The 16,172-nt window shown below is 43.4% G+C and overlaps 2 protein-coding genes and 1 pseudogene across 2 annotated transcripts; 2 read left to right on the top strand and 1 right to left on the bottom strand.

The window, feature by feature from the left end:
• The first annotated feature begins 5,882 nt into the window (after positions 1-5,882).
• Positions 5,883-6,605, top strand: LOC129765928 (uncharacterized). The gene has a single exon (XM_055766378.1). The coding sequence runs from the start codon at positions 5,883-5,885 to the stop codon at positions 6,603-6,605; it is 723 nt and encodes a 240-aa protein (XP_055622353.1).
• A 3,194-nt stretch (positions 6,606-9,799) lies between these two features.
• LOC129769996 (6-phosphogluconolactonase-like) lies at positions 9,800-11,372 on the top strand (annotated as a pseudogene).
• Positions 11,317-13,140, bottom strand: LOC129769995 (26S proteasome non-ATPase regulatory subunit 5). Its single transcript, XM_055772557.1, has 4 exons — positions 12,858-13,140; positions 12,050-12,798; positions 11,810-11,996; positions 11,317-11,746 (listed from the first exon to the last, which is right to left on the bottom strand). The coding sequence occupies exons 1-4, from the start codon at positions 13,025-13,027 to the stop codon at positions 11,383-11,385; spliced, it is 1,470 nt and encodes a 489-aa protein (XP_055628532.1). The 5' UTR covers positions 13,028-13,140; the 3' UTR covers positions 11,317-11,382.
• Between the last annotated feature and the right edge of the window lie 3,032 nt (positions 13,141-16,172).

Genomic DNA, 16,172 nt, shown 5'->3' with positions numbered 1-16,172 from the left:
CCTCGGTGATGGCTGATGCTAGCCCATTTGGGTTAGGAGCCTTATTGATCCAGACTGATAAAAAAAGGTGAATGTCGAGTGGTGAGTTGTGCGTCTAAGTCTTTGACAGATACCGAAAAGCGTTACTGTCAAACAGAGAAGGAAGCTTTGGCTGTGGTATGGAGTGTAGAGCGATTTCAAGCGTATCTATATGGTAGTATATTCAATATTTTGACAGATTGCAAAGCTTTAGAATTCCTTTTCACTGATCGTTCGAGACCTTGTGCCAGAATTGAACGATGGGTTCTTCGGCTTCAAGCCTTCGACTATCGTGTTATCCACATTCCTGGTAATAAAAATCTTGCGGATGTCTTGTCCCGCCTCACAACTCTACCTGCTGTACCGTTCGATTCCAACGAGGAACTTGTAATCAAAAGTATCGCTTTGTGCTCTGCCACCACCGCAGCTTTAAAATGGGATGATATTGTACGGGAGTCTCAGAAAGATGTAGAAATTCAACAAGTTCTCAAATGTCTGGAAAACGGAAAGTCTCATGATTTGCCGTTGCAATTTCGCATCGTGGCAAATGAACTGTGTCGATGTGAGGATATTTTATTGCGAACAGACCGAATTGTTATCCCACAATCTTTACGAGAAAAAGTGCTTCAGATTGCACACGAAGGCCACATTGGAATTCGAATGATGAAAATGCATCTTCGCAGTTCGGTCTGGTGGCCGAAAATGGATGCGGCGGTGGAATCTTTTGTTAAAAGGTGTCGTGGATGTATTTTGGTCGCTGCGCCGGAACCTCCAGAACCTATGGTACGCAAAGAGATGCCGAATGGGGCCTGGCATGAAATTGCCATTGATTTCCTTGGGCCTTTACCAGACGGACAAACTTTGTTAGTTGTGGTAGATTACTACAGTCGATATATCGAAGTCTGCGAAATGAATTATACTACGTCTAAAGAAACAATCAACCAGTTGTCAACGATATTCAGTCGATATGGCGTTCCGTTAACATTACGTGCTGATAATGGACCTCAATTCAATGCGAATTGTGAAGAATTTCAAGCATTTTGTGATGATCTAGGAGTACAGCTGATAAACACAATTCCCTACTGGCCGCAACAAAATGGGGAGGTTGATCGACAGAACCGTTCAATTCTAAAAAGATTGAAGATAGCACAACAACTTGGACAGGATTGGAGAAAAGTTTTATCACAATTTCTTCTATCGTATCATGCCACAACTCATCCTACAACTGGGCGTGCGCCGTCAGAACTTATGTTCGGTCGAAGAATCAGGACAAAGCTACCTGAAGTACCAACAATCACTCGAGTCAATGAAGAACACCGAGATCACGACAAACTTCAAAAAGAAAAGGGAAAGGAGTATACTGATGCGAAGCGCAAAGCCCGGTTTAGTGAAATCACAGTAGGAGATCGCGTTATTGTTAAACGGATGCGGAAAGAGAACAAGTTGAGTACGAATTATGAACCTGAGGAATTCGAGGTAACCAGGAAAGCTGGTGCTGATGTAACAATAAAATCACTTACCAATGGAAAAGAGTATCGCAGAAATGTTGCTCATCTGAAGAAGTTACTAGACGGTATCGACAAACCAGCGAACGCAGGAGATTCTGAACCGGAGAAGACAACGGGAACCATTCCAACAAACAGCTGTGATATTGAATCATCTACAAGAACTACTTTAACGAGGATGCAGCCCCAGCCAGAGCAGGATAGTAACATTATGGAAAAACGAAACCGTGTTGTACCATCTAAGTTCAAGGATTATCTACCTCATTGAGCACTCATAAAATAAATATTGTAAAAGGGGGGTTGTAGGGTTTTCCCCTGGATACGGAGCTGAACCTATCTTATAATTAATATTAATATCCCTGAGTGTGGCCCTGTAGTGTGGACAGGAAGGACAGTCAGTTAGAGTGGGTGTGACGAAGTGATCGACACAGGAAAGAGTTCCGTGAAATAAATCTATATATATACGTGTAAAACTCCTTGAACATAATTGTTTTATTGCTACAGAAAACTGGATTAGTGGAATGGTTTCGAAAGTACCAAGCTCTAGAAGCCAAACTAAAAGGTCTGATTAAAGCAAAAAAGCGTGGATATTGGCGGAAGTTCGTCAATGGTTTGTCAAGGGAGACAGCTATGAGCACTCTTTGGAATACGGCTAGGAGAATGCGTGGCTGGAACCATACAAATGAAAGTGAAGAATACTCTGACCGTTGGATTTTCAAATTTGCAAGAAAGGTTTGTCCCGATTCCGTTCCTGCACAAAGCGTTGTACGCGACATTTCGCTCCAAGGCGATTATGAGAATTTTTCGATGGTAGAATTCTCAATTGCCCTCCTCTCATGTAACAATTCAGCTCCGGGGTCGGACAAGATTAAATTCAACTTGTTGAAGAATCTTCCCGACTTGGCGAAACAGCGTTTGCTGAACTTGTTCAACAAGTTTCTGGAGCTGAATATTGTCCCGCATGACTGGAGACAAGTGAGAGTGATAGCCATACGAAAACCCAACAAGCCGGCTTGCGATCACAACTCGTATAGGCCGATTGCAATGTTATCCTGTATTCGTAAATTGTTGGAGAAAATGATTCTACTTCGTTTGGACAAGTGGGTTGAAGCGAACAATTTGCTGTCAAATACGCAGTTTGGCTTCCGCCGAGGTAAAGGGACGAACGATTGTCTCGCGCTGCTATCTTCTGAAATCCAAAGAACGTAAAGAACAAATGGCTTCCGTTTTTCTCGATATCAAAGGGGTATTTGATTCAGTTTCCATGGAAATTCTCTCAGAGAAACTTCATAATCGTGGACTTTCGCCAATTCTGAATAATTTCCTGTACAATTTACTCTCAGAAAAGCACATGTTTTTCAATCATGGCAGCTTGAAATCTTCTCGATACAGTTTTATGGGCCTACCACAAGGCTCCTGCCTAAGCCCCCTCTTGTATAGTTTTTACGTCAATGATATGGATGATTGTCTAACTAGAAACTGCACGCTGAGACAACTTGCAGACGATGCAGTTATTTCCATCACGGGTACTAATCCCGCCATTCTGCAAAAATCCTTGCAAGATACCCTGAACAATCTGTTCACGTGGGCTCTAAAGCTGGGTATCGAATTCTCTACGGAGAAAACCGAAATGGTCGTTTTTTCTAGGAAGCACGAACCCGCCCAATTCCAGCTTCACCTATCCGGTAAAGCAATCAGGCACTCGATGTTTTTCAAATACCTTGGAGTATATTTTGACTCTAAATGTACCTGGGGAATACACATTGCGTATTTGAAACAGAAATGCCAGCAAAGAATCAATTTTCTCCAAACAATAACCGGAACATGGTGGGGTGCCCATCCAGGAGACCTCATTCAGTTGTACAAAACAACGATATTATCAGTGTTGGAATATGGCAGTTTTTGCTTCCGATCAGCTGCCAGGATTCATATTCTCAAGCTGGAGAGGATACAATATCGTTGCTTGCGTATAGCAATGGGGTGTTTGCATTCGACACATACGATGAGTCTCGAAGTCTTGGCAGGAGTACCCCCGCTTACTCTTCGATTCACAGAATTATCCTACAGATTTCTCATCCGTTGCAAGATCATGAATCCATTGGTGATTGATAACTTCGAAAATCTACTCCAACTGACTCCTCAGTCATGTTTTATGACTTTGTACCATGATTTCCTTACCCATGAAGTGCACCCTTCACCGGGCATCTCCAACCAATTTTGCTTCTCATACTATTGCAATTCCTCTGTCAATTTTGATCTGTCCATGCGACAAAAAATCCATGGAATCCCAGATCATCTACGCTCCGATTCTATTCCGCCGATATTTTCGGCAGAATATGGGAAAGTTAGATCTGATAAAATGTTCTTTACTGACGGTTCATTCATAAACGGGTCCACTGGCTTCGGCATCTTCAATGAAAATTCCAGTGCCTCTTTCAAACTCAAAGATCCTTGTTCCGTGTATGTCGCTGAACTGGGTGCGATATACTACGCACTAGGGATCATTGAAACATTGCCCATCGACCATTATTTTATTTTTTCAGACAGTCTCAGCTCAATAGAGGCAATTCGTTCAATGAAAGTTGATAAACGCTCATCTTATTTCCTAACAAGAATAAGACATCTATTGAGTGTTTTGGTCGAAAAATTATTCAAGATTACCTTAGCATGGGTTCCCTCTCATTGCTCGATTCCGGGGAATGAGAAAACGGACTCGCTAGCTTCAGAAGGCACACTTTTTGAAAGGCAAATTGCTTATAACGAATTTTTTCACATTCCTCGTCAGGACACACTCGTTAGTTGGCAGCGCATGTGGAGTGAAGATGAGTTCGGTCGCTGGTTACACACGATTATCCCTAAGGTTTCGACGAAAGCTTAGTTTAAGGGATTGAATGTAGGTCGTGATTTCATTCGCGTGATATCTCGGCTTATGTCCAATCACTACAACCTAAACGCGCATCTCTATCGCATTGGGCTCGCAGCAAACAATCTTTGTGCTTGTGGCGATGGCTACCACGTCATCGAGCATATTGTCTGGTCGTGTATCCGGTTCCATGATGCTCGCTCTCAGCTCTCTAGAGCACTGAGAGCAAAAAGCAGACAATCGAATATTCCCGTCCGAGATATCTTAGGTAGCCGTGATCCTGATCTTCTGCTTCATCTATACCTGTTCCTCAGAAACGCCGATGTCAACGTTTAATGATGTTTCCTTCGTTGTGTTCCTGTTTCATATCCCTCCTATCCGATCTATAAACTTTTACTTAGTCGCGGCAATACATACACACACTCTTTACAGATACACGGGCCAAAGGTTGTGCAGTCCACTGATCATTCAACAAGAGCCAAAGGTTGTACCGCTCATGACAACTCTACACGAGCTGAGTTGCGCCGGCTAGTGACCATTCTATCATGGATTCCTCGAGTCGAGAAGACGCTCCACGCTAGATATGGGGTACAGACTAGGGGGCGTTGCTGATTAATGGTCAGCTGCATCCCAAAAGGAAGTATCCCGTGTCGGGCACAGGTACAGAGCATTGGAGACAGCAACATCACAATTACGAAAACACTTGTAATACTAACCTCGAGCCAACCGCGAGTAATCGGTTACATATTACTAACATAGTTATAAGGCAAACATTGTCGAAATATTGAACTCCCGGCCCCGTCAGGTTGACGCCATATGAGCCTTAATAAAAATATATATTTTGGATAAAAAAAAAAGGATGCCTGTTACAGTTCTGCTGCAAACCGCAATCATAAAGGTTGTCGGTTCTGGTGGAGACGCCCTATGGGCCAGGGCACTGTTGGATCATGCGTCGCAGTTGTGCTTAATTACTGAAAACATGGTCCAGAAATTAAAGTTTCGTCGCTATCCAATTCGCCAAGAACTTGGTGGAGTTGGAAACACTCTCGTCGTGTCGTATCATGCTGTTGACGTTCGGATAGGATCTCATTGTACGGAATTTACGGTTGAGGAATCTTTGCAAATATTGAAGAAAATCACTCGTGAGCTTCCAGTGAACACTATTAATTCGTCCGCTTGGAATATTCCATCCGAAGTCATACTGGCTGATCCAAAGTTCTATGCGCCAGGGCCAATAGATTTGCTACTGGGAATGGAACTATATCGACGACACGGATAACACATTTCCGTCTTACTACTTATCTCATCATGGAGTAGAGAAGGTGGATAGTACAACCACCAAATTACGGGTGGTCTTTGACGCCTCTTGTCGAACGGACAGCGGATTTTCGCTGAATCAGGCGTTAATAGTGGGATCGGTTCTACAGGTTGACATTCTAGACATTTCGCTTCGCTTCAGAATTCATCAGTTTGCTATTATTACGGATACAGAAAAGATGTATCGGCAGATCCGCCTCCACCCTGACGATTTTCCACTGCATCGAATTCGCTGGCGGTCCTCTTCCTCGGAACCGCTGAAAACATTCGAACTAACCACCGTCACCTACGGTACTGCCTCGGCGTCATACTTGGCTACAAGATGTCTCCTGGAGTTGTCGAAACAGGGAGCTAATGAATTTCCTCTAGCCGCGAAAATCCTGTCGAAGGATTTTTACATGGATGACATGCTTACCGGTGTCGACGTTGAAGAAGGAAAAGACTTGTGCAGGCAGCTGCGAAGATTGTTACAGTCTGCAGGTTTCAATCTACGCAAATGGGCGTCAAACTCGCCAGCTATATTATCAACCATACCTCCCGACCAACGCGATCATCGAGCAGTAATAGCACTGGACTCACCAGCAACCATAAAAACCCATGGACCAATATGGGAGCCATCGACCGATTTACTCCATTACTCTGTACTCAATTGGTCCCAAACAACCAACATCACAAGACGAACCGTATTGTCGGATACAGCGAAGCTTTTCGACCCTCTCGGCCTGATTGGACCGGTAATAGTTCTTGCCAAAATATTTGTTCAATCTCTCTGGCGAACGTCTACATCCTGGGACAATCCACTAGACGAGTATCATCAGCAGCATTGGTTGGAGTTCCGCAGCAGTTTGCAAGGATTAGTATCTATTACCATCCCAAGGTGGGCAACCCCTCCAATCGCGTAGTGCTTGAAATGTACGGGTCCTGCGACGTCTCTGAGAAGGCTTACGGGGCCTGTTTGTATTTGAGAGTTGTTTCAAATGACGGCAGAATAGCCGTGCGCTTACTAACCGCCAAATCTAAGGTGGCCCCTCTCGGTGATTCGAAGAAACAAAACGCATCTGCCTACCGAGGTTGGAACTCTCATCTGCCCTTCTGTTGAGCCATCTGTATCATAAAGTTCAATCCAGTACAACGCTGAATGTCAAGACTATCTTCTGGACAGACTCGATGATCACTCTACATTGGCTTCGATCGACACCATCTAGATGGAAAACTTTCATTGCAAACCGTGTTTCTGAAGTGCAGCATATTACACAAAGCGGTATTTGGGCGCACGTTCCAGGCATCGAAAATCCTGCAGACATAATTTCCCGCGGTATGCGGCCAGCACAATTGCAAGAAACCGCATCCTGGTGGAATGGTCCACCCTGGCTCAGCCAACCATCGCGTTTTTGGCCACCTCTAATTCCCCAAACTTCCGTCGAATTGCCGTCAGAAATGCTGGAAGAATGGACAGTTTCTCTGCCAGTGCGGGTGCATCCTCCGAATGAAATCTTTTCCTTACGATCGTCGTTTCCGGCGCTTGTTCGTCTCGTTGCACTTCTTCGTCGCTTCATTCATAACAGCAAGCTTATCAATCGCTCAAATCTACAAACTTCAGAACTCGCGGAAGCCTTGAACAAGCTAGTTCGACTGGCACAACTCGAGTCTTTCAGCAAGGTTATCGCAGCTGTGGTTAAACACGGCCAAGTTGACTCACACTCTGATCTACGAACACTTGCACCAATTCTTGTCAATGGAATTCTACGACTTCGTGGTCGACTTAGGCATGCGGCCATATCCGAAGATAGCAAACACCCTGTAATCCTACCTGCACGACATCCACTTACTACGTCGATTGTGACGTACTATCACCTGACAAATTTGCACGCCGGTCCTCAGCTACTTGTAGCATGTGTCCGGGAAAAATTGTGGCCACTTCGCATTCGAAATTTAGCACGAAGCGTAGTGCACTCATGTGTAAACTGTTTTCGCTGTCGTCCTCGTACCCTCGATCAGATCATGGGAGATCTGCCTTCAGAACGAGTTTGTTACATGATTAAGTCACATTTGCTGTAGATTCATTTGCTGGCAACACATAGCTTACTGGCACACATAGCACACGCAACACAGTAACGCTCGCTTATGCAACATTATTTCCCGCTCACGGAAGATACTCGCTAACGGAAGTGGCACAACCGAACGTTGGCGATCACCAATACATATGCCAACGAAAGCAAAGCCACGGATCGCCTACGAAGCGATAGAAGTGGTGCAATCGTCAACCAGAACGGTTGAGTTTACCGTCTCGCTCGAGCAACGAAGAAAAGGCTCCCGTTCTACAGGAGAAAGTGCCAGGCGGAGGACAAAGGGAGCCAATCAGGGAGCGTCACGCTTCAAAAGGTGAGTGAGCATGTGCTAAGTGTGTGTGCGTGTGACATTTTGGCCATTGTGTGCATGCGGCAATTACAAATACAGCATTAGATGTGGAACAGCGTTACAGGCATGATGGCGACGTTGAGATCCGCTTTTCGATGCATGCCTTGAAGTAGAGCGAGAAGGCGATAACGCAAAATTGATTGAGATGAGCGAAAATCGCAACAAGTTACTCCAACGTTACCCTTCCTCAATACTGGAGTGGATCTTTGTGGACCATTCCATTGTCGCAAAGCCAGCAGGGCTCCACCAATAAAATGCTACGTAGCCATCTTTGTTTGCCTTGTCACCAAGGCAGTTCATGTGGAGCTAGTCTACGACCTCTCCACTCAAGTGTTCATAGCAGTGCAGCATCGATTTGTCGCCCGAAGAGGAAAACCGAACCTCATAGAATGCGACAATGCCAAGAACTTCAAGGGTACTGTGAGGGAACTAAAAGAATTAGCCAAGCAGTTTCGTTCTCAACAACATCAAAGCGAAATAGTCAACCGTTGTGCTGATGACGGGATAACCTTTAAATTCATTCCGCCACGCAGCCCAAATTTCGGTGGGCTATGGGAAGCAGCGGTGAAGTCCTTCAAGCAGCACTTCCGTCGAACCGTAGGAAACTCGATCCTATCCCAGGACGAATTCGTCACTCTGCTGGCCCGCATCGAAGCCTGCTTGAATTCTCGACCACTGACTCCACTTACGGCTGATGGCAATGACTTGGAAGTTTTGACACCAGGTCATTTCCTCGTCCATCGTCCTCTCACTTGCTTCCCGGAACCCAATCTGTCTGATGTACCCCAAAACCGACTCGATCGTTGGCAACGTAATCAAGAGCTTCTTCGGCGGTTGTGGAAACGCTGGACGATCGATTACCTGTCTGGTCTTCATCCACGTACCAAGTGGACTCGCATACGAAACAACGTCGCCATAGGAACGATGGTCCTCCTTAAGGACGATAATCTGCCGCCTCTTAAATGGAGATACGGAAGAGTCACCAAAATATACCATGGAGACGATGGAAATATCCGTGTTGTAGACGTCCGAACAGCAGAAGGAGAATACCAACGAGGCATCACAAAGATAGGTGTGCTGCCTATCCAACAAACAGCTGGGCCTACTGAAGTACCCGGCATCTGCTCAGATGACCACTAGGTTCTTCCATCGCAGTACTCAGTACTGCGCAACTAACGGAGGCCTTTGAGCCTCCGTACCCTGTAAGTATTGTATTAATTGAATTTTCAAAAAATAAAGGATTTTTTTACTCCGGCATATGTAACGCACCCACGGCTGCTTCGATGGACCACCATTGAGTACGCCCAACCCCGATGACAACAAGATGGACCCTGGATTCCCGAAAACTGCATTTCCGTCGCTTCAAGAAGGTCACCGCAACCATGGAATATAGGAAAGCAGCCGAACCGAATAAAACTCGTCAGAGTCCGATGTCCCAACCATGATGTGAGGATAATACCAGACGGATAACAGTCTCCGGAGGATAAGGAAGCATCATCATACCACCAGCAGCACTGGACGCAGATATGTCGGTTGAAAGGTGTCTCCTTTCAACAGGGGCCGGCATATGTTGGAGCAACCCTAGGATAAATAATACTTTCCGCAACAAACTTTCTTGATCAACAGAAGTGAACTCATATATAGTCATCTCACTAGAGTCAGCTTGCATCTGCTATAATTAAGCTTCAGATAGGAGAGAAACTGATCTCGATAGAGAGACAGAAATCAATTCAGATGAAGTTCTATTTGTACTTAATTTCCATATCTATCAATACGGAAACAAGTAGCTAGTTGGCCAAAGTGGACCGCTTGAAATGAATCTGTTTATAGTCAATCAAAAAAAAGGTTTTCGGAAATATATATCGTTGAATCGTGTGGTTAAAATCAGTTCTCGTAGTTCCTGTCCGACTTTTCAAGTGCGCAGCCGTCCAAAATCCCACCGCAGAGACAGTGGCAATCATCGTTTGTATCCGATATCCAAGTTCAGTTATGATGTTCCTTCGTTCATGAAACATGTGAGGCTCAGTTGTTATTCATTTTTAAACGTAGATGTATGATTCCCACAAAATATTGACATTTAACGAATGGTGGAGCTCATTGGATGACATCATTTGAATACAGATAAATAATATTTACCACAGTGATCCTCATTCATGTTCATCCAGCAATTAAAGTGTGAGATTATTTCCTAGAATGTCTTCAAGTTTGAAGTACTATCGCGTTGGTGGTGCTATCTGCGATGAAATTTTGGGTCTTCTCTCAATATTCGCAGATAAAGCTATAGCAGAGCGGGATATATTCCGATTGGGAGTTTCAGGTAATAAATCGTAACCGGTGGCAAATCAATGTCATCTAGTAAATTTTGTGCGTTTTCTCTTTTTATTGTTCAAGGTGGATTAATTGCGGAAATAGTTGCCGATGGGATGCACGATTTTCATACCGATTTCAGCAAGCGGCAAATATTCTTCTGCGATGAACGACTTGTGCCGGTAATCGATAAAGACTCTACATATGGCATTTTCGAGCGAGATTTGTGGAGTCGTCGTGATGAAGTTCCGAGATCGGCATTTTTTCCAGTTAATTGTTCTCTGGGGCCAACTGAAGCAGCTGTCGAATATGAAAATAAACAATCAGAAAGGTTTTTGAGATGGGAAACTCCAGCGATATTCCATCATTTGATTTGTTAATTCTTGAAGTTGGTTCCGATGGACACACGGCATCTCTGTTGCCAGGACATCCTCTGCTGGACGAGAAAACAAAATTGATCGCTCCCATTACGGACTCCCCTCAACCATCGCCTAATCGAGTTACAATGACTTATCCGCTGATAAACAATGCAAAAGTCTGCATGTTCGGAGCAAAAGGACAATCGAAGGCGGAAGTTCTGAAGGTAAGCGGTAATGAAAAGTGAGACATTTCCCATTGGATTGATAGCATATTTCACTTTCAGAAAATTCTAGTGGATAAAGATGAATCTCTTCCGGTCACCCGAGTTGATCCGCGAAACGGCCAGCTCATTTTCGTAGCCTGCGATGAAGCTGATGCGTTAATCGAGTTTGACCCATCCCGTCAAGCAAAGAAGACTTGAAATCTTGAAGATTTTCCAATGTTTTCTTTTATAATACCCAGATGTCTGACTTTTAAACCGATATCACATTGTCCTAAAATATGTGTAGATTGAAAGCGTTCGAATGGTAAGGTTTCAATACTTTATTCACCCGGTACAATAAAATAACACAATCATAATCAAATGACGAAGCCTTAGGAAGCGCCTTCGAAAACGACCTCAGTAATGCCCTGCAAATAGAAGGCTCCCTCGGAAACGTATTTCTTCAAGTCGGACATGATCTGCCCACTGAAAACCGTAGAAGATGCCAGCTGCCGAATGATCTCGTACTTGTCCAGAATTACATCTTTATCAGCTTCCTGCTGTCGGGCCAGCAGGTACTCTATGAAGCCTCCCGTATTCAACAGGTAAACCTGTCCCCATCGGTGAGTTATGATTGCCTTTAGGAGCGCCAACGCGGCTCGCTTCATATCCGGAAAAGGGTTGCGGATAAAGTCCATTACCAGATTGAGATTTTCTTCCTCTGCAAAATCACAGTACCAGGTTTGGGTAATGGTTCTACGAAATGAATTAGATTGTTATAGATTATGTGATGTCAATAGATTATGCGACTGATCTTACGATATCTGATTATCTGCTGTAGACGATTCAACAGAGAATAAAACTTGCAAGCAGCTCAAAAGCCTCAATTTTAAGTCATTCGGAAGATTTTTAATGACCGCGTTGAAATGCTTCAGCGTCTTTTTCAACAGTGCACCATATTTATAATGAATCTGCCGCTTTCCTTCGCTCGAAAAAGCAATACAGCCTGAAACAAATAACACTGATGACTCCGTCAAGAATCCCTTCCTGAATACTGACCTAAAGTATCATACGCAGTGGGTAAAATCGTCAAATCCTCCGAAAGTAAGCAATCAAACAGCATACCAATAACCTTCGGGTAGCAATCGTAAATCTTTACAGGCTGACTTGCCGCAATACTGCCATAGAATCTCATAAAACCCGGAATCAAAAGAGAGGCCAACGGATTCTGCTCCAGACTCTCAGTTTTCTTCATAACCTTATCGAGTACGCCATTATTTTCCAGATAAGCCATGCCATGGGATTTCGTAGATAGTTCCGACAAAACCTGGAGAACGTTTAACTGTAGCAAAATGTCATCCTCGTCCAAATCGTGCAGCGCTCTCTGCAAATATTTTTCCACCGAATCCAGCAAAACTTCTGATTGTTGGCCCAACTTCACGGCTACTTCGTACAAGCGGCACCGGATTATGTCATTTTTACCCAGCAAAACATCAAGATTCTCTTGGACGCTTCTCAGATGAACAAACTTCGGCAGCATCCGGACCAGTATATCGATCGAGGCGGTTCCCACGCTTGTTTCCTCCGAGGCCAAGCATTTGATAGTCAGCAGAATCAGCGTTTCCGTAAGGAACAAATCCGGGGGAGAAACTAGTATGCGGCGTAGTTCACGCAAGCCAAAGGCTTGAACGCTCGGGTTGGAATGACTCAACGATTTCTCGATAACGCTTTTAACCTCGCTAGATTCGTCCAGCGACAAATTGCCCATGCAAAGCGAGAGTATATCACATACTAGCAATGCTTGTTCGCTGGAAGCATAATATCAATCTGTATTTGGCACTAAATTGTAATTATGGCCGAAGAGTACCTGTTACTATCCTCTAGACAATTTAGAAGCTCTGGAGATTTCAGAAAGCTGTTAGAAATAGACGAGCTGTTGACAGAAATAAGCTTGTTTTTGATTTCCGTTAGGTTGGTTTTCCTCGTTTGTTCAATGTGTAAGTTGTCCAGCAGTTCCCGGCAGAGGTTATCATCCATTTTCTAGCTATAGACAAAATGCTTCACAGTGTATCGGATAAACACTCTGCGTTCAACAAATATGTATTGAAATTTCTTGAATATCACGACATTCGATGTCGATGAAAACAAAAACAACGGAAAATATTTCGAAAGGGCCTCTGCAACAGAGCAAAATAAAAACAGAGCCCGCGTCTAGACCTGAGGCCGACGACATAGTGAACGCGATGCGATGCGGGCGCGGGCTCGTTTGCGGAAAAGCTCATTTGTTCACGTAGGCGGAAATCAAATGCAAACCGCCCGGACTTGACATAGTAAACGCGATGCGAACGTGATTTCAACGCGACTAAACTGTGTTTGGAGTGTTTTGGAGTGGAACCCAACCAGACGAGTTATCGAACTCGTCGAACTCATCGAAAAATTGAGTTGAGAGAAAAAGTAACCAAATGCCACTGAAAAAAATGTTTCATTTGCTGTACCTTCAATTTAGATTTTCGGTTGAAGCTTTTTTGAGAAAAAATATAATTTATTATCAAATTAAATGCCTCACAATTCAACTGTTTACAGAATGAAGATGTGTTATCATATCTGGCATGCCTTGTGCTGGGTTGTTTACATATGGAATGGAGTGGAATGAAACATCAAAAAACGCGCGATCTGAAACGATCTGTATGTCATAACACGCGATGAGCTCCAATCAGGCCCCGGCCAAGAGGATATGATCCGCGAGTCAAGATGTGTTGCAAATTTAGCTGTCATTGCCAAACTGTCAAACTACTCGGTGAGCTCAAGGCAGATCTATGGAACAAGGTGCGCTAATCATATTCAACTCGAAAAAATTGTCAAATTCACGAAAATTTAAAGGAGCCCGTTTTGCAATTTTAAAGTTTTAATGGAGATTCTTAAGTTATTCGATTACTTAAAACAAAAATCTTTTTTTTTTAACAAACTATTGAACAATTGAAATTGTGAACCTCAATCTGAACAAAAATCCCACGTTCTGATTGGTCCAATCTGGGCTCCTTAAACTGTGCCGCCCAAAACAAGCATCTAACATAGTCGTTTGCTGGACATAACCCCTAAAATTTTCACATTTTTGTAAATGGTTTGATTTTTCGTTTCCCGTCATGATTTTCCAAAAAAACGGCGTATTTTGTTTGTGTTTATAAAACTAGTTTTTTTCTTTCTGTATTACAGTCACTTTCAATACTTTGGTTGGTTCGTCACTTTATATCCATTTCGGAAAAATGTCTGGAATTAGAACACGTGACTTTTAGCGTGAGAGGTACGGATGTTACCACAACACCCGATACCTCCCCAATATCCATCTTGTTGCAGATGGAGATGATCAATCGCGTCGCTGTTAAGAACACTTCTCCCTAGATACGGTCCGTGTCCGAACATGTGAAATAATTTGTTGTTCGTCTTTCTATTTCTACAAACCTGCAAATTTCTCGAAAAATAGGAACGAAGCAGTTTTTACATAAAAAACAAAAGCTAAATCGAAACCCGTGCCTGAACAATGTAGTGCATTTATAATATCACAACAACATCCTTTGTTGGTGTCCTGGTCATGGCGGAATGCAAGACCCGCTACTACCAATGGAAATAAATTAAACAATCTCAGTTCATGTGCGTTACTTTCCGAATCCTGACTTCAGCGTGTAGCCCGAAACGGTCGGGTCTGAAGAAATGATTAAGTGTCTAGTGAACGAATTAAGCGCCACTACCGGTGGAGATCGTTCACCACGGTTTCTGTGCCCAGCTTGAGACTCTGTCAAAGGGCAGGTTTTTCTTTTGTACCCCCAAAAACAGAGAAGTTCCAGGTTAGACCGTACCAGGCACGTTGGGAAAACCAACTGATTGCTGTGGCGATGTGTGGATTGCTGTCGTGTGCAATTATCGACCTCAGATCGATAAAGCAGATCCCATTTTTGCCTGTGTTATCGTCACAGGTAGTAACTAAAACAATCAACGTTTTCCCTTCTCGCATGGGAAACCAGAAACAACATAATCATCCAAACAAGCAACGGGGAAAGCAAGGTTCAGTAGTCTGAAATACCTCAACAAAACCAGTTCCAGGAATTATAGATCTCGCAAAACAAAATTAAATTTCTAATATTTAGATGGGAAAAAATATATATCCTCTACAGGTTTATTCATACTATATTCTCTACAGTTATTCACCTTTTTTATACTTACAAGATTTATATTTTCATAAATTCATTTATTCCTGAACATCCTATCAATCAATTCTTCATTTTACTGTTTCTTCATTTATCCCCTCTTTTCTTAAATTTCAACTACACTATCTTTCGATTGACTCTTCAAATCCTCCCACTAAAACTTCAATCTACTTTAATCATCTTCTTTTCCACATAACCCTTATTTTTCACGGATGATCCGTTTATAACTAACCTCTTTCGCGTGCTTTTACCTTGTGATCAACATGTCTCAATCTTTCTAATTCAATCCATAGTGTTGCTTACCTTTTTCATTCATATAAGTTCTCCGGGATTATTTTAATGTGTGTGCCAACGTTTAATTCATTCATTTAATATTCACAACCGGTGGGAAAACTAACCATCGCTGGCACCTAGGGTTTTCGGTATCTTAAATTTCATCAGTGATTTATCACGTACGTGGAAAATTCCCATTTTCTATATGATCATATATGGTTATAACTTGGGATTCAAACCGAGTACCCGTTATGGTCGACCAACTCGCTCGGCTACGATTGCTACTCAAATAATGTTTTCATGACCGTACCGGCTCAAATATCATCATGCGCATGGAATTATAGTTTTCACTCACGACCTTTTGAGTGCGATGTCCAAAGTGATTAATTGCTGCTTAGACTAGCAAAGCTTCTTCCGCTGTCGTTGATGTTGATGAGATCAGCGGGGTTTCCTCCCGCTTGACGTTGATGTTGCTGCCGCTCGGATTAGCGGAACTCCTCCGCTTTCGCCGGTCGTCATCGTTCCTGTTGGTGCTCCTGCTCTTCAGCATGTGGTACTGCTGGCCCCTTGTCGCAGTACCGTGGGGGTCGGAACGACTCTAGCTATATTCGGTGTGTCGGAAATCGCAACTGTTTGAACGGATAAAATATTTCCACCCACGTGGATCATATTGATACATGACACCATCGGAGAACTTGAGCCATTGA

Source organism: Toxorhynchites rutilus, chromosome 2 (assembly GCF_029784135.1).
Source record: "Toxorhynchites rutilus septentrionalis strain SRP chromosome 2, ASM2978413v1, whole genome shotgun sequence".
Lineage (NCBI taxonomy): Eukaryota > Metazoa > Arthropoda > Insecta > Diptera > Culicidae > Toxorhynchites > Toxorhynchites rutilus.
Note: the sequence above shows the minus strand (reverse complement) of the source record. Positions and strands in the feature narration are given on the sequence as shown.